General features: G+C 38.6%; 3 protein-coding genes across 6 annotated transcripts; 1 reads left to right on the top strand and 2 right to left on the bottom strand.

Annotated features, from left to right (window-relative positions):
• Positions 1-536: 536 nt before the first annotated feature.
• Positions 537-5,061, bottom strand: LOC125264674 (vicilin-like seed storage protein At2g18540). 2 transcript variants are annotated; one of them, XM_048184246.1, is made up of 3 exons: positions 4,740-5,061; positions 2,439-2,960; positions 537-1,361 (listed from the first exon to the last, which is right to left on the bottom strand). In XM_048184246.1, the coding sequence occupies exons 1-3, from the start codon at positions 5,044-5,046 to the stop codon at positions 982-984; spliced, it is 1,209 nt and encodes a 402-aa protein (XP_048040203.1). In that variant the 5' UTR covers positions 5,047-5,061; the 3' UTR covers positions 537-981. The 2 variants fall into 2 exon arrangements, with proteins under 2 accessions (XP_048040203.1, XP_048040204.1); XM_048184247.1 differs by having other exon boundaries at positions 2,439-2,954; positions 4,740-5,031.
• Positions 5,062-5,668: 607 nt separating this feature from the next.
• On the bottom strand, positions 5,669-12,088 carry gfod2 (glucose-fructose oxidoreductase domain containing 2). 3 transcript variants are annotated; one of them, XM_048184235.1, is made up of 4 exons: positions 11,831-12,088; positions 9,141-9,477; positions 8,653-8,831; positions 5,669-7,396 (listed from the first exon to the last, which is right to left on the bottom strand). In XM_048184235.1, the coding sequence occupies exons 2-4, from the start codon at positions 9,391-9,393 to the stop codon at positions 6,725-6,727; spliced, it is 1,104 nt and encodes a 367-aa protein (XP_048040192.1). In that variant the 5' UTR covers positions 9,394-9,477; positions 11,831-12,088; the 3' UTR covers positions 5,669-6,724. The 3 variants fall into 3 exon arrangements, with proteins under 3 accessions (XP_048040192.1, XP_048040191.1, XP_048040193.1); XM_048184234.1 differs by lacking the exon at positions 11,831-12,088 and adding an exon at positions 10,328-11,551; XM_048184236.1 differs by lacking the exon at positions 11,831-12,088 and adding an exon at positions 10,164-10,279.
• Positions 12,089-15,139: 3,051 nt separating this feature from the next.
• thap11 (THAP domain containing 11) lies at positions 15,140-16,548 on the top strand. The gene has a single exon (XM_048184233.1). It carries the CDS (start codon positions 15,283-15,285, stop codon positions 16,039-16,041), a length of 759 nt encoding a protein of 252 aa, XP_048040190.1. The 5' UTR covers positions 15,140-15,282; the 3' UTR covers positions 16,042-16,548.
• The last annotated feature ends 661 nt before the right edge of the window (positions 16,549-17,209 follow it).

Here is a 17,209-nt window from a genome sequence, read left to right as displayed (position 1 = left end):
CCTACATTAATGTTTTGACTACAATGAAAATAGTCGTTTACTCATCTTCATATTGCTCATACAAACCTGTAAGACTGACTTCTGCCGAACACAAATGATTATATTTTGAAAAATATTGGTAATCAAACAGTTTTGATGACCACTGTCTTCCATTGTATGGACAAAAATAAATAAATCGACAGAATTTTCATTTTCACTAATTTTCACTTAACACTAATCCTTTGTTGCCATGCAAGCAAACCAGTATGTTTAGTCGAGAGATAAAAAATATAAAAAATAATAACAGTTTTCAAGGTTCACATTTTTTTTTCTCAAAAAATGTGTCAAATGTACAAAATAGGGTTGGAGAGACAACAGTATGTAAATGTGTATAAAAACATAAATTGTTTCTCTTCACATAATACTGCACCATCTTCTCAGCCCTCACATTAATCAAAAGTCTGTTCAACTAAAGTTATAAAATAAAGCAGTGACATATTGGCATACGTTTATCAACTCCAGGGCAGGAATACGGCCCAAATGACTGAGGAAGGAAATTTGCTGATTGCTTTCTTTTTTATTCCCAGTGCAGAAATGTACAAAAACACTTGAATACATTCACACACTGGTCAATTTTGGAACGAACATGAATTTTTTTTTGTGTTAACACTCATATATACATGTATATATACAGCATGTGAGTATATCTAATGAAAACTGATTTTCTAGTTATCTGACATGAAAGGCCTTCTCATTACGACTCTCTATTTTAACGGCAGGAAATCTATAATTTGCATGCATGTACGTGTTGGAAATCCTGGAGGGTTAAGGTAAACTTTCATTTAGCTAAAGAAAATACAACATCCCTGTCATTTCCCCCACTCCCACAACCCCATTCCCCCAATCCAAAGCAATCTTGTAAAAATAAAAAGGGTAAAGAAATAACTATTTCCATAAAAAGGAAATCCTTGTTTCCTTGTGAAACAGACATACTTAAGTATATCAACAATTGTAAAATCCAGCAGTCTGTCCCTGTGCATGAGAATTTTTCCAGGAGTCCAGTTCTTGTTTCTGCTTCTCCAGCTCTTCTTTCTCTTTCTGAAACTCCTCTCTCTCCTTCTGCATCTCCTCTTTTTCCCTCTGGAGTTCATTCTTCTCCTTCTGGAGGTCTTCTTTTTCCTTCCGCAACCTTGCGTGCTCCTGCTCTTGTTCACATTTCTGGTTTTGAAGCACTCGGCGCTCAGCATCCATTTCACGGAACTGCTGCAGTAACTCTTTCTGCAGCTGTATGCTCCGCCCCTCTTCCTGCTGGACACGCCTCAACGCCTCTGTCAGCTCCCGCTCTCTTTCCAATATACGCACACCCTCAGACCACTTAGCACCTAAGAAGAAGAAGAAAAAAAAAAATCAATTGTGATATTTTTGCTGTTTTTTTGTCATTTTATATTATATAGTATACTGTAGTACATTAAAGGGATAGTTCCCCTAAAATGAAAATTATCCCATGATTTACTCACCCTCAAGCCATCCTAGGTGTATATGACATTCTTCTTTCAGATGAACACAATCGGAGATATATTTAAAAATATCCTTAGTCCTCCAAGGTTTATAATGGTAGTGAATGCGGGACCGCATTTTGAAGTTAAAAATGATGCATCCATCCATAAAAAAAGTAATCTATACAACTACAGGGGGTTAAAGAAGGCCTTCTGAAGCGAAGCGATGCGTTTTTGTAAGAAAATATCCAGATTTAAAACTTTCTAAATTCAAATAACTAGCTTCCAGCGGACGACAGCAAAATGAGTAATCCTGTGACGCGATGTATGACGCAGGATGTAGGAGTATTGTAAGCTTAGACGCCTCTCACAGTTCAAACAAATAGGGCTGTGCAACAAATTTAAGCTCCTCTTCTCTTACATCGAAATCTCCGACATTTCTCTTTAAAGGGGTCATGAACTGCATTGATTTATTGTTTTATATTGTTTCCTGGGGTGCACTTATAATGTTAGCAGGCTTTTTACATCCAAAATTGTCATAATGTCATCATTTCCTACCCTGATTTTAGCCTCTGATTTGAACGCTCTGTTTTAAGGGGCGTGTCTGCTAGGGTTGGGTATCGTTTGAATTTGAACGATTCCGATTTCGATTTTTAATTTTTAAAATTCGTCTGAAAGAAGAAAGTCATATACACCTAGGATGGCTTGAGAGTGAGTAAATCATGGGATAATTTGAATTTTTGGGTGAACTATCCCTTTAAGTTACACTAAATGAAAGTGAGATATTGCCTTGGCAACTAGCTGAAACAAAATAAGTTTAAGGTGTTTGTATATCTTATTTTATTTCAGTTAATGTCAATTATGGTTTTAGATCTAGTTAACTATAATAACGCTAACAAAACATCCTTTTCAGACAAAATGCAAATATGTACATTGATGAGAAGAGTTAAAAGCAAACTATACCCGAGTATCTGTCTAGGCTGGTACTGCAGGGTGAACGGACGTCACGCTTCGGTGACACAATTTGCGATCTGGTCGGGGTCCCGCTCGCTAATGTGGGAGAGGAAGCGAGCCGGCTCGGATCTTCAGATTTGCGCTTGTTAGCCCGCTTTTGTGGGTGATCCTCAAGTTGTGCAAACTCATTGGGATGCTTATGCTGTAGATGTCTGATAAGGTTACTTGTGCTACTCCGGTGCTGGATCTTCTCCATGCAGAGCAAGCACAGGGCTCGTGGCTCCTGGCCAAGCTTCCGATAGTGCACCCACACGGAGCTCCACTTGCGAGTATTACCTGGGACTTCATCCTCTTGTATTTCTTTCCCATCCCCTTCATCAACAGGCCCCTCGGCTTCCTCATCAGCCACCTCTGCTTCAGCTGTCCCCTCTCCAGCTGCAGCACGGAGGATTCCTTTGATGGCACCATCCATTTCTCCATCTTCTCCCACAGACTCCACCTCTACCTGTTGCTCGTCCATTAACACTGTAACTTGGCACCAAGAAAAAAAGAGGAGGAAAAAAGTAGTTGCATTGGTTATTTAACGCTGCTGTGCAACAAAAGTAACAATTCACTATAGTGCAAAGGTTGGGTTCCAGAAGTAAAAATCCCATTCTATTTTTTTTCTATAAGTGAATTGATTTTTAATGAGAATTTTTAAACCTACAAAGACAGATATCATTCAAGATGCTTCATGAGATTGTAGTTCTTTCTCATTAAATCCATGAAAAACACAGTCTTTGTCCTTTTGTCTGATCCTACTTTTAAAAATAACTTGCACTGTTGCACTCTATTGCCAGATAATTTCTACACATTCAAGTTCATGAAGTGGACAGATGACAGAACAGAACGTTGTTCAACATAGAAGCTGAGCACAAACATGAACAGGTGTTGTACATTATAGCAGTTTCTATCCTATATAGAAACTTTAGTATTACTATATATTTTTGTATATACACTGCCCTCCAAAAGTTTGGAAACGCCCTAGAAAAGTAGGGTTTTGTACAATATTGGCATGAATCCTTTTTAATTTGTGATAATTTTGCACTGATAAGGGACAACACAAACTACAAAAACATTTTATTATATAAATAGTTTATACATAGAAAAAAAACCTTTACATTTTCGATTCATCAAAATATCCACCATTAGCAGCTATCGGACCTAAACTGGGTTCTAATTGGTTCACTGTATTCTAAACTTAATTGGCAATGACCCTACAAACCTGGGCCAAGTTTAAACCAGTAACCAGGCATCACAGCTGGCAAAGGGGCATGTCTGACTTTGACATGTATATATTGCCATTATTATGTAATCAAAATTAAAATTATTATTGCTGGTCTTCAATGATAATGTCAAGTTACTGTAATGTATTTGCACCATAAAATAAGGATTTATGCTGATATCGTCCAAAACCACAACAAACTTTTGGAGGGCAGTGTATATATATATATAAATTTTACAAATAACTTTACAAATAATTTTTAAAAAAAATCGCGCCCATCCGGGGATGTAGCAGATGGTACATCACGTGACGATTTCGGGTCAAATACTGTTCAATAATTCAGATTTCAGAAAATGACATAACGTTACCTTGTCTAGAATGTATTAATCACTGATAATTCGGATATGATATGGCTTAATATTTCACACAGAACGGGGTCGTTGCCGTTAAAGGTTTCCTGTCCCGTTTATTCTGGACGGGAGGGGGCGGGGTGGCTCTTTCTGTCAAAGCACCGTATATTGCCGATCCAAATCAGCGACACGATTCAAAAGATTCATTCGTTTGACTGAACGAGTCGAATCGAATCGATTCCCGTCGGGGAAATTCGTTTAAGATCATATGAAATATGCTAAATTAGCCTTCTATCATTGAGCGACGTAATAGACAATTGTTTGAAAAAACAACATGGCGTCGTTGCGACATCCACCCAAAACCATGGCCTAAGCGAAACTCTCGTCACTTTGAGACAAGACTCTGTAAAACGAACCCGTTCTTACTGCGGAGTCGATACTGAATCACACAATCACAACAAGCACAGTTTTGAACGATAAAGCGCCTTTATATTGGCTCCTGGACTTACATGTGGAAAGCTATAAGCACGTGCAGAGTAGGCCAAATGGAAGAGAAATCATCACAAACCAAAGAAAATACACAAGGTGTCGATTCTGAGCTCCTAAACCAGCCAGTTGTGTCACAGACATATCAGAGTAACAATGACAGTCTACATGATGGTAAACATTACGAGACAATAATTTAACTTTTCATACCTTCCACGCAACCAGTGTCGTTGCGCTTGGATACCGCATCTGTCGCGGGCTTCCTTTTGTCCAACGAGGAAAAATCTGACGGGTGTTTCGTTCGTAAATGGCGAAGCATGTTTGTTGTGTGACCAAAATACAAAACCGTCTTCATACAAAGAAGACACAATACTCTTCTGTCATCCTCAGCTTGGAAAAATGACCAGACTATACTTCGCTTTCGTGCCGCCATTTTCGAACGAGTCGACTTTGAATACTGACTGACTGATTGCCTTATTCTAGATGGTAACCTTCTTTGCGTGAAATTCCCGCGCATGCGCTTTGGTCACTGAGCAAAAATGATTTGTGTCAGACTCAAAAATATCTCCTCTGTATTCTGATGACACTGAACATATTGGTGATACATTTTGTGCATTGTATAAAGTTGTATATTATAAAATGTCATCTGTATTTTTTGCATTGATAATAAAAAGACAAAAAATGTGAATATCTTTTTCCTTATGTCTTTGTTATGAATGTTATTCTTAATGTTAGCATATATATTACTTGATGTTATTTTATTGTTTTTACTGATGTCTTATGTTGTTCGTTAGAGTATTCTGTGAATCATTTTGTTTTGTTTTGAACTGTTACATGCATGTTTTGATGGAAATAAATATATAGGCCTATATAAGACATATAATATATAAAATAATAGTTCTTGTGTGTACACCCCTTTGATCCGCAAGGTTAAACTGTATGTCTGTTTTCAAACGTTTTAAGTTACTGTCTTTGTGGCTTTGTTACTACTTTGTTTTGATTGAAACAATAATAAAGTTGATAAATACCAAATTGTCAGTGATTGAACTGTTTATAATGAAAATAGTAATGCACATTAATAAATACAGATTTTATTATAAATAAAAGACCGTGTTGTTGGTGTAAAAAAAAAAAAAGGATTTTTCTTTTAATATTTATTAAATCTTAAAGTCCAACACATGTAATGACAAAACTTTACATTAGTAGTACATCTGAATAAAAAAAGCAACTGACAAAGCTTTACATAGCTTGAGAATCCTCTGCTTGCGATTCTTTACATTTTGCAAAGTTTAATTTTTTTCTGTCCATCACTGATGTAGGATCAAATAAGTATGTAAATCGCGCGAGAAGTTCAGACGAGGGTTACCATCTAGACATGAGCCTCTAGCGCCCCCTCTAAAATACCAGTAGGTATTCGTGTTAAAGCCACATTTAAAAAGAACTAAATAAGGTAAATATTTGTTGTTATTCAACAGGTATTTATGTAAAAACCAGAAGTAAGAATATTTAATTAAATTAAGTAAATATTTATTATTAAACTTATAACAATGAATAAAAACACCATCCACACACAAACCCATCACTCACACTTAAACAGTGCAGACGCAAATTCAGCAATGAAAATATAATTTAAAAAACTTTGTGCAGCTTAGTAAAACCGTTAACATGTCCAATGCATTGGATATAAGTCACAACAGGTTTATTACAGTAAATGATATCTAGTGTCCAGCATAGTACGTTTCTCAGTGCCATAAAGCTCTCTCTCATGCGCACATATACAGAAAAATCCTCAGCAGAGCACAAGCTTATATTCACTACTCATATAAAATATAAAAACTTGAGGGTCTCACACTTAAACCCAGTGACTAAAAATTTAAACTGATCACAAAAAAGAAGGAAAGCACTAAGTTTTCACAGATAAACTTTGCACATTTTTTTTGTGTTACAGTAGGCAACAAAACAACCCTGAAACCACAATTCCTAACCAGTGATGCATCTCCAGTGTTTTGCGACCTAACTCCCCTGATAACTTAAAACTTTTAGTAAGTACGCATGAACGTTCAGTTAAATTTAGCATTCAGTTTCAGGTACTTTATGTTTAAAATGAAAGCATGGATATCTGATTATAAAAGAAAGTGAATGATGTAAAAAGGCTTGGTCTTGAGATAGAATAGAATGTAACAGTGTGTGTAGTGTTAGTTTGGCAGGGTCCTGTGGTTGTGGTTTGGGTCAACATCCTGTATCTTGACCTCCACTGACTCCCACTCTCCAGTGCGATTCGATCGTTTGATAGCATCCACAACTGTCTGTACATACAGCCCATCCTCGAAGGAGGCTGCCATGGAAACAGGATGCCGCACCCAAGAGCGCCTGTCCTCTTGTGCCTGAAAAGAGAGTCTGAGCTGAGTCACCATGCTGTTCAGTCCCCTGACAGATGGCCCTACACCTTCTCCACCATCAGTCAAAAGAAGCTCCTCTATTTGCATGTTGGTCCGTTGGCCATATAGCTCTGTTCCTCGAGCAATGAGTCGTCCTGATGACCCCACAAGCATGATCTCATGCACATCTGTGCCAGGTAGATTGAAATTTAATGTAACGCTGCAGACCACACCTCCGCTCATCAGCAGCTGAAAGCAAGCATAGTCATCTGCGGTTACAGAACGAATCCCTCCCGCTGGGCCACCTTGACGTACGAAAGTCCGGAGCATTCCATGCACTCGCATAGCCCGACGTCCCGTGAGGTGGCTCAGGAGGTCAATGATGCAGGAGCCCACTGTATGCAGGCCACCTCCCCCCATAAGCTCCTCCCATGCCCAGCCATATGATTGGCTGAGCAGTGAGCCTCCGTAAACACGTGCTTCGCATACCTTGAAAAAGAGAGAAAAAAAAGTGAATGAGTTTATTATTTTAACCAGTCTGAGTTAAATAATGTAACATATGCCTTAACAATATTTACAAAGTGAAGATGTCAATATGTTTGACAATTTAAGAATGGCTTACAAATTTTAAAAAGGTATGTAAAGCTGCTTTGAAACAATTACCAATTGTAAAAAGCGCTATATAAATAAATTTGACTTGACTTGACATGATCCATGATTACATGATATTTTTAGTGATATTTGTAAATTGTCTTTCTAAATGTTTCGTTAACATGTTGCTAATGTACTGTTAAATGTGGTTAAAGTTACCATCGTTTCTTACTGTATTCACGGAGACAAGACTTTTTCATTATTTTCATTTTTTAAACACTTGCAATCTGTATAATGCACAAACACTTCATTCTTTATAAATCTTTCCAACAGTGTTAGCTTTAGCCACAGAGCACTATCAAACTCATTCAGATGCAAATGTAGGCATCCAAATAAATACTATACTCACATGATCCGACGCATGCATGCAGTATGCATTACGAACATCTTGTAAAGATATAGTCGATTTAAAGGGACCGCACGCTGAATCAATGCATAGTTAATGATGCCCCAAAATAGGCAGTTAAAAAAATTAATAAAAAAAAAAATCTATGGGGTATTTTGAGCTGAAACTTCACAGACGCATTCAGGGGACACCTTAGACTTATAACATCTTGTAAAAACTGGTTCTAGGGCACCTTTAATATTTAATGTTTTTGAAAGAAGCCTCTTATGCTAACCAAAGCTGCATTTATTTGGTCAAAAATAGAGAAAAACAGTAATATTATGAAATATTATTACAATTTAAAACTTATTTAAACCATTTAAAATGATGTTTTGTGTTTTAATATCTTTTTACTCCAGTCTCTAGTGTCACATGATTCAACAGGAATAATTTTTATATGCTGATTTGATGCTCTAAAAACATTTTTGACTATTATCAATGTTGAAAACAGCTTAACCTTTCACGATTCTGTGAGTAGGAAAAAAAAAAAAAAAGCATTTATTGGCAATATAAATGTCTAGTCATTATATTAATATAAATTACATAAATATAAACATAGTTTTAGTATTAATTTCTTAAAACAATCTTACTGACTTACTAATATATATATATACTTACTAATATATATATATATATATATATATATATATATATATATATATATATATATATATAAATATAAAATCAATAAGATTTTTTTTTTGCATACCTGCAAGGTCCCACAATAACCCTCTCCTAGAAGACGTTTCATCTGGACAAATGCAGGCAAGAAGCGCAAGGAATTTCCCATGATACTCATAAGCTGTGGGTAATATCTTGCCGCTGTCACCATCTTACAGGCATCTGTCAGTGTAGCTGCTTGCTCACTGATCACATTTTTACCTATACCTATAGACAACAAGAGCCAAATGAGCATACAATAATGATCAAAACTGAAAATGTTCTACGCCTGACAAGTTTCTGCTTGAAGCAAGTGCTTTATCAACATAATCTCAACTGTGCTGAGGGGTTCACTGTAATCTGAGTATGCAAAATTTGATCAAGCATGCAGGAAAAAGGCCCAATGTGGCTTGTGCCAAGTTGCAAAGTAAACAGTAGCACAGTAAACACTCTAGTTGAGTCCAGGAAGGAACTCAACCCAATCCCCTGAGACGACATGGACAATCAAGATAAGAAGCAAAAGGGAATAAGTCTCACCTAGAGCTTTTACCGCAATCTGCCGTGTGTGTGGAGGAGGTGTCAATATGCAGACAAGGTGGACCTCCGGATGTAGCAGCACATCATCTGTCTGGCTGGTGGAAAAGGGAATGTCCAACTCGCTGGCTAGTGACTCCGCTTCCTCTTGTGTACGGCCCCAGACGGCCTGAACAGGGAAGCCTTCCTTTTGGAGCAACGGGACCAGGGCACGTACCGTCTGCCCTGTTCCAAACACACCCACTCCCGGCAACATTATTCTCACAGAAGACACTTACAAACCAGTCGGTGTCTCATTCCACACTGCAACTGTAAATCTCTTGCAACACAAATGCACGTCCTGTGAAAAGAGAGAGAAACATCAAAGTTCACCTACTGACATTTGCACAGGGATGAAAAATAATCTCCAGACACAGTGCATGGAGCAGCAAGCATGTCGACACTAAGCTCCAAGTTAAAATTAACCTCAGGGCCACTTTAGGCTATCATGAACAATAGACAATAGAGATAAGGAGCTGTGTGAACCCACTGTTATCAGTGGTTCGAGTGACAGCTGTCAGACACAAGCCTTGGGCGTTGCTGATCTATCAGCTGGCTTGCAATTTAATTTACATCCCAATGGCTGTGCACCTGCCCAGCAAAGGCAAATGAGAAGCAAGCTGTGGTCTAAACAAGGTAGTTCCTGGTTGGACTAAATGAAAATCTTTATTGGCAAACATCTATTTCTAAGTAAATACGTCAAGAAAGTGTTTACATGAGCCAAACAGTGCGACCACAACGAATACCCTTAAAGAACTTATATGGAAGGGTGAATTTGACAAATTACGCTGTTTTTAATGAAAAAATGTAAACCATATCAATTTTGTGATCCATTTTAGAGGCACACTAATATTAGCATCGCTTCCTCGCGCTAATCCCCGGATGACGGGCGGATAGGCTAATCCTTGTTGAGTTTAAAGCTCTAAAAAACATTAGGTGTGTTATATTATACATTTAAATAAAATATATAAATATAAACCAACAAACCTGACACTTTTCCAACTAAAACATGCCTATTAAACTGGGGATACATAACGCTGTAGCTTAGCCGAGCCGGGGTCCAGCCCTGCACATTCACAAATACACATTCTTCCTCGCAGAGTTTTGAACTCGTGCCAGTTCAGCGCCTCGGTTATTACTTTCATACTTACCGCAACACAAAGCCCTGTGATGCGATGGCGGTGCTGTGGAGAATGATGATGGCCAGAGGATGGTGGACACCTCCCTCCCTTTCTGATCAACACTAGTCGGGGCTGTGAGCTCTCATGTCATCTCAACAGCAAGAGGAAAAACAGGACAAACCCGTCACACCTCCCACCCTCTCAACGTAAGGGACATTCTTCGTCCGTCTTGAAATCACAGTACATTGTTTCATGTACAAATCTACAGTGCTGCTGCTCTGCGTACTGCTGCTCATTGCTGTGTGGGCTGATCTCCAAAGCAAGATGTTCGATAATGTGCGCATGCGCAAAACCGTCGTGTTTTTTTTCTGTCACGCCCATATCAGCACATTGCACAAACCATGAATTCAGTCCTTTGGCCTCGAGGCACAAACACGTTTTTGTTGTAAAACTTAATTAAATATTGTTTAATAAGCAATTATATAACATATTCAGGAGCCACTGACATTCTGCATCTAATGAAAACATCTATTGAATTGATATTCTAGTACTAAAAATATATTTTAACTATTATTAAAAAACATGCAACCGTTACCACATGATTTCCCTTTGTAAATATGCTTCATTCCTTAAAATTGTGAAACCAACGAAATAATAATATTTGTACTCTTTCTAGGACATTATAAAATTAGCCTGTTTTAAACTGTATTTAGTCTTTCTAAATAAACTAGTTTATAAAACCATTTGTTGAAAAATTGTACTAGTCTCTAATCTCTTCATTTTAGGTACAAACACAAATTTACTTAGTGTTTGGGGCTTATCATAAAGATAAGCACACTACATTGACCTTTGAGTAGATGCTTTGGACTCTATTTATATGATGTAATATTTTGTAATGTATTTTGTAGGGCTAAAATATAGGATATGTATCATAACGTTTTATATCTATTCTCAGCTGATCATGCTGCTACTGTGATATGATGGCTATATAATATATTTCATGCATTAAAAGGCAATTTCCCTGACAACAAATTTGGTTTAATTGAATATCACATATGGTCTACTACTTGTTTGTATTGAAGACTCACTGTAATTGTTCATTTAATAAGACTAGACAGTCTCATTGCAAGCTATGTTATTACCATACACTGGTCAGTGATGTAAATGTTACAAAATAGTATGTCATGATGATGGCATTATGTTTTTAAGGGTGCTTTCACACCTGCCTCATTTAGTTCGGTTGAATCGTACCAGAGTTCGTTTCCCCCTTTGGTGCGGTTCGTTTGGGCAGGTGTGAAAGCAGCAATCGCACTCGGGTGCGCACCAAAAGCGGACCAAACAAGCGTACCGAGACCTGCTTGAAGAGGTGGTCTCGGTACGCTTTCAAACGAACTCTGGAGCGGTTCGCTTGAGATGTGAAAGCAATCCGACCCAGTTAACGGACCAACGAACCAAATGATGTCATAATTCATAACGGGAAATTTGATATAAAAAGCGGTAGTGTCTGATTCTGTGAGTGAGCACATTATTTACCATAGCTGAAAACCAACGAGCGCCTCTGTTGTGTATTTGCACTTCTCCGTGCGAGAATGCTGTCCCGACAAAGCCTTTCCCCGCTCTGCTTCATTATAAAATGTATATGGTCTCTCTCGACACACTGACAACAGTTCGCCTACTACTAGACAGCGCTGGGAAACCAGAGACGAACCGAGAGAGAAAGAGAGAGAGCGCGTTTGAATTTGCCGCAGCATTAATATATGTAGTATAATTTAAAAGCGGGAAAGACGGCTACATTTATAAAGTGTTTGCTTGTGTCTCGACAGTTACAAATAAAGCCACAATAAACTCATGGAGCAAACTTGTCAATCATTATTTTGATGGCTGACGCAGAGAAAATTCTGACCAATAAGAGGACAGTTTTACTCGCATGTGACTTGCCTTACGCATTTTGGTACGCTTTGAAATGTTGCTATGTGAAAGCGAACCGAACCAAGAAAAAAAAGCAACATTGTAACAAATTTAGTCCCTGTTTCGGAACAAAACAAGCGATCCATAGGTGTGAAAACACCCTAAAGCTGTAAGTCTATAGTTGTGTCCCAAATGATGCACTATACACTATGCACTTATACACTATGTACTTATCCGTGTAGTGCGTGAATTGTATAAGGTTATTTTGTCATTAAAGGGGGGGTATAATGCTATTTCATGCATTCTGACTTTTTTACACTGTTAAAGAGTTGGATTCTCATGCTAAACATGGCCAAAGTTTCAAAACATGAGTTGGACGTATGACGGAGTATTTCTGTGCCAAAAATACTCTTCCAAATCCTCATGAACTTCGGGGTCTTTTTTTCAAGTATGTGCCTGTGTGACATCAGAATGGTCGGAATTCCTTGTACGGGCACTTCTCTCGGAAGAGCGCGCGCACACGTTGAACAGAGCGAGAGAGCAAGAGCACGCCCCTTGCTCGAGAAAGATTTGTCACTTTGTTTTTAGACTATGAAATCAACAATGTCACCAAAGAAGTGTGTTTTTGGTTGTGAGGGAAAGATAACCTTGCTTCCCAAAGAACCCAGAGGAGCTGAGAGATTTGTGCTCAAGCATTAAATTGATGCGCTCTCGATATCTGTTAATAAAATAACCATAGAAACTGATAGATTCAATGACTTTTTTATTGGTTAAAGGTGCCCAAGAATGCTTTTTCACAAGATGTAATATAAGTCTAAGGTGTCTCCTGAATATGTCTGTGAAGTTTCAGCTCAAAATACCCCATAGATTTTTTTAAATTAATTTTTTAACTGCCTATTTTGGGGCATCATTAACTATACACTGATTTTTTCAGAGCGCCGCCCCTTTAAATCGCGTGCTCCCTGCCACACGAGCTCTCGACTATATTACAGCGCATTTACAAAGTTCACACAGCTAATATAACCCTCAAATGGATCTTTACAAGATGTTCGTCATGCATGCTGTGTGCATACATCGAATCATGTGAGTAAAGTATTTATTTTGATGTTTACATTTGATTCTCTATGAGTTTGAGGCTATGCTCTGTGGCTAACGGCTAATGCTACACTGTTGGAGAGATTTATAAAGAATGAAGTTGTGTTTATGAATTATACAGACTGCAAGTGTTTAAAAATGAAAATAGCGACAGCTCTTTTCTCCGTGAATACAGTAAGAAACAATGGTAACTTTAACCACATTAACAGTACATTAGCAACATGCTAACGAAACATTTAGATAGACAATTTACAAATATCACTAAAAATATCATGTTATCATGGATCATGTCAGTTATTATTGCTCCATCTGCCATTTTTCGCTGTTGTTCTTGCTTGCTTACCTTGTCTGTGCACAGATCCAGACGTTAATACAGCCTTTCCTTGTCTAATGCTCGAACATGGGCTGGCATATATGCAAATATTGGGGGCGTACATATTACGTAACAGTCGGTGTTATGTTGAGATCCGCGTGTTTTCCGGAAGTCTTTTAAACAAATGAGATTTACATAAGAAAGAGGAAGCAATGGAGTTTGAAACTCATTGTATGTCTTTTCCATGTACTGAACTCTTGTTATTCAACTATGCCAAGATAAATTCAATTTTTCATTCGAGGGCACCTTTAAAATGAATGGAGAATATCTCATGTTTTCCGCTTCCGCTTTTCCGGTCATGAGTATGAGGTAACACAGCTCTGTTTATCATATTAGATACATTTGAGAGTGTTGAAAATGATGTTATAACGTTATAATGGCTGCTGTGAGACACTTGTTTGAGACACACTGCAGTATGATAGATCGATTTTACAATATCATATTAAATGCTAGATGGCTTGTGTTGATAAATGGCATGCATTTAATTTTAAAATGTATTGTATGATGGAGAAAATGCTGTATTACTGTTACTAAAAATAAAGCTGCATCTGATTATGCTGTTAGCTACTTCACAAAATACTGTTTTTCTCTGAGGCATGGTAAAGCATGGTACTCGCAAAAAAACAATAAGACTAAACATGTTGAGCTATATAACAACAATTCGTTTTCTGTCTATAAATATATCAAAACAGTTGTTCCCTTGTCTATTAAAACATGTAATATATTAAAGTGTCTTTGGTGTTTCCATGGTTTCTACAAAATAAAACTGGAAACCAAGGGTAACATGGGTATGATGCAATTGACAGGCGACTCCTCACATGTCCCGGAGCCTTGGTTAAAATTGCAATTTTCTCAGGATTTACAAATAGTTGGAAACATTTGGGATATTCTAAGTACTCAAGTGAACAAAATATATAACACTGGCCTAGTGGTTTTTGGATATTTTACTGCAAAAATATTACATATTGCACCTTTGATTTAGTGCATCATCCGGGTATTTAAAGTGTACTTTTTCTTTTTGGAATTTTCAGTGTGAACACAATACTTGCACTATTTATACTTAAAAACATCATAGAATAGTGCATTAGTACGCAAATTGGAACACACCTATGTTTTATGTATTTTTGTTTGTTTTATTTGTTATGGTTTGAAGTAAAATGCTTCCATTTCATTAACTATAAATGGTACCATAATAAATTGATACACAAAAATCAAAAAGTTTTCAATTAGTGCTACAATGTACCATGCTTTTTAAAACAATACTTTACATTGATTTTCACAGGGGGAAAAAACGAGTTCCTTTTGTAGCATATAAATATAATTTAAAAACTGTCTCGTTTGGGTAAGTGCAAGTTATAAAAGCTGTAATGCTGTTAAAACACTCCTGGTTTTGAATTGTGAAGCCATCCAAACAAACGCCTATATCTGCGCAGACGCAAATCCATCGATAGCATTTGAAACCAAAACAGGAAGTCGTAAGTATTGTGGGACGTGTAGTTCCGCTTGTAGGCCGCTGGTCTGGATAACAGCACACGAAGGAACCAAACAAAACAAAATTAGAGAAACTTCTTAGGGACTGCAGTATTACTGGTGCATCTTCTACAAAATCATGCCCGGCTTTACTTGCTGCGTCCCCGGATGCTACAACAACTCACACCGGGACCGCGATCTGCGATTCTACACCTTTCCGAAGGATCCCACTCAACGAGAGATATGGCTGAAGAACATTTCGCGGGCCGGGGTGAGCGGCTGCTTCAGCACTTTCCAGCCCACCACCGGCCACCGGGTCTGCAGCGTCCACTTTCCCGGCGGCAGGAAAACCTACACCATTCGCGTCCCGACCCTTTTCCCTCTGCGCGGGGTGAACGAGAGGAAGAGTAGACGGGGAAGGAGCAGGAAGGTGTCAGCGGTGGTGCCCATCATCAGCTCCGTCGTTTCTACGGCTAACGAGTCCGCGCCAGTAGAGGAAGAGGGGGACACCGAAAACGCCACCCTGGTGCAGATAGGTCAGAACGGCCAGTACATCGCGCCCGTGGACCTCACCGTTTCGGGGGACGGCTCCTGCCTCACAGCGGTGGTCTCGGGCTCAGGTGGAGATCTATCGGGGGACAGCACGCCGTGCCCCGTGGCCGATCTCGCGCTGTGCGGGGCGGATCACTCGTACTCGCTCACCACCGGCACAACGTCTGCGGAACTGCTTCGGAAGCTGAACGAGCAGCGGGACATAATCGCGCTGATGGAGATTAAAATGAAGGAGATGAAGAACACCATCCGACAGCTGCGAGTCAACGAGGCACGGCTGCAGGAGGAGCTGCGGGAGCGGGACCGTCTGATCTCTGCCAACACCATCATTAAGAGAAAACTCTGACAAAACAACGCACAGAACCGATGGACTAAACACCGCATAGGACGACCTGTGCTTCTGTAAGACAAGGCGACGACAATTATGTTTCATCGTAGTTCTCATTTAAACTTACTCCAGGACTCAGATATAGGCTATAGATAGACTGTGTGTGTTAGAGCGCAGATACATGAGTTCAGCCTGTATGCACGAGCTGTCAGGCACAGCGCTACACGGGGACTGAGATGAGTTCAGCAGACTGGTCCTTCTCATTTTATATTTAATGATACACGTTTGTGTTGTGTGTTGAAGGCAGCAGACTCGAGATCTGCCTACTGCCACACTTCATGTTACATGCACACAGAGACTGCTTCATATAAGTGTGTAAACAAGTGCTTATCATTTGTTTTTGTTTTTTAAAATCCGAGTGCATCAGTTCAGAGCTTCTGATCCAGGTGAACTGATTCTTTACATGCAGGTTTATGCAGTTAGAAAAAAATGAATGGGTTGAAGTAAACTGCTTTTCAACTATAACTTGTGGGACTCTTTTTGTGGAATGGCATTTAAGCAAAAACAAAAAAAAGTTCTGAATCTCTTTTGTAAGATTCTTTACCACACAAGTTATGAATATATTGCTGTATTGTGCACTAAAAATATTCTACTTTTCTATTTGAAGTCTCATCTTAAATTAAAGGGTGAACTAAGCCAGAAGTAAAATTGGTGTCATTAATTACTCACCCTCATGTCGTTCCAAACCCGCAAGACTCAAATTATTTTTTGATGAAATCTGAGTGTTTTTAAAAAAAAAAAATTATCTACCTATAAAAAGCAACAGAATTACCACATTCAAGGTCCAAATATTAAAATAGTCAACGTGACTACAGTGGATCAACCTTAATGTTATGAAGCGACGAGAATACCTTTTTGTGCACAAAAACACAACAAAAATAATGACTTTATTGAACAATTTCGTCTCCTATGCTGTTTACGTTGTATAGACAATGCAGCGCTTCTACGTCAAAATGCCAGCTTTTTATTGGCTGACACTTTTCATGTGAGCAGCATAACGTATGCGTGTGATGTCGATGCAGGAGCTGGACAATAATGAGCCGGCTTTCTGACAGAGAACCCGGAAGTGCTGCACTGTCTATACAATGTAAACAGCATAAGGGGACTGACTGACGGGAGATATGAA

Source organism: Megalobrama amblycephala, linkage group LG3 (genome assembly GCF_018812025.1).
Source record: "Megalobrama amblycephala isolate DHTTF-2021 linkage group LG3, ASM1881202v1, whole genome shotgun sequence".
Lineage (NCBI taxonomy): Eukaryota > Metazoa > Chordata > Actinopteri > Cypriniformes > Xenocyprididae > Megalobrama > Megalobrama amblycephala.
This window is presented reverse-complemented; position numbering and strand designations above follow the sequence as displayed.

Coding starts and splice junctions, on each gene's coding strand:
- LOC125264674 (XM_048184246.1), bottom strand. CDS start 5,046: ATGCGCGGGAATTTCACGCAAAGAAGGTTACCATCTAGAATAAGGCAA. Junction 2,961..4,739: donor CGACACTGGTTGCGTGGAAG/GTATGAAAAGTT, acceptor CTTGGTGCCAAG/TTACAGTGTTAATGGACGAG. Junction 1,362..2,438: donor CAGCCTAGACAGATACTCGG/GTATAGTTTGCT, acceptor TCTTCTTCTTAG/GTGCTAAGTGGTCTGAGGGT.
- gfod2 (XM_048184235.1), bottom strand. CDS start 9,393: ATGTTGCCGGGAGTGGGTGTGTTTGGAACAGGGCAGACGGTACGTGCC. Junction 8,832..9,140: donor GATTGCGGTAAAAGCTCTAG/GTGAGACTTATT, acceptor TGTTGTCTATAG/GTATAGGTAAAAATGTGATC. Junction 7,397..8,652: donor GTTATTGTGGGACCTTGCAG/GTATGCAAAAAA, acceptor CTCTTTTTCAAG/GTATGCGAAGCACGTGTTTA.
- thap11 (XM_048184233.1), top strand. CDS start 15,283: ATGCCCGGCTTTACTTGCTGCGTCCCCGGATGCTACAACAACTCACAC.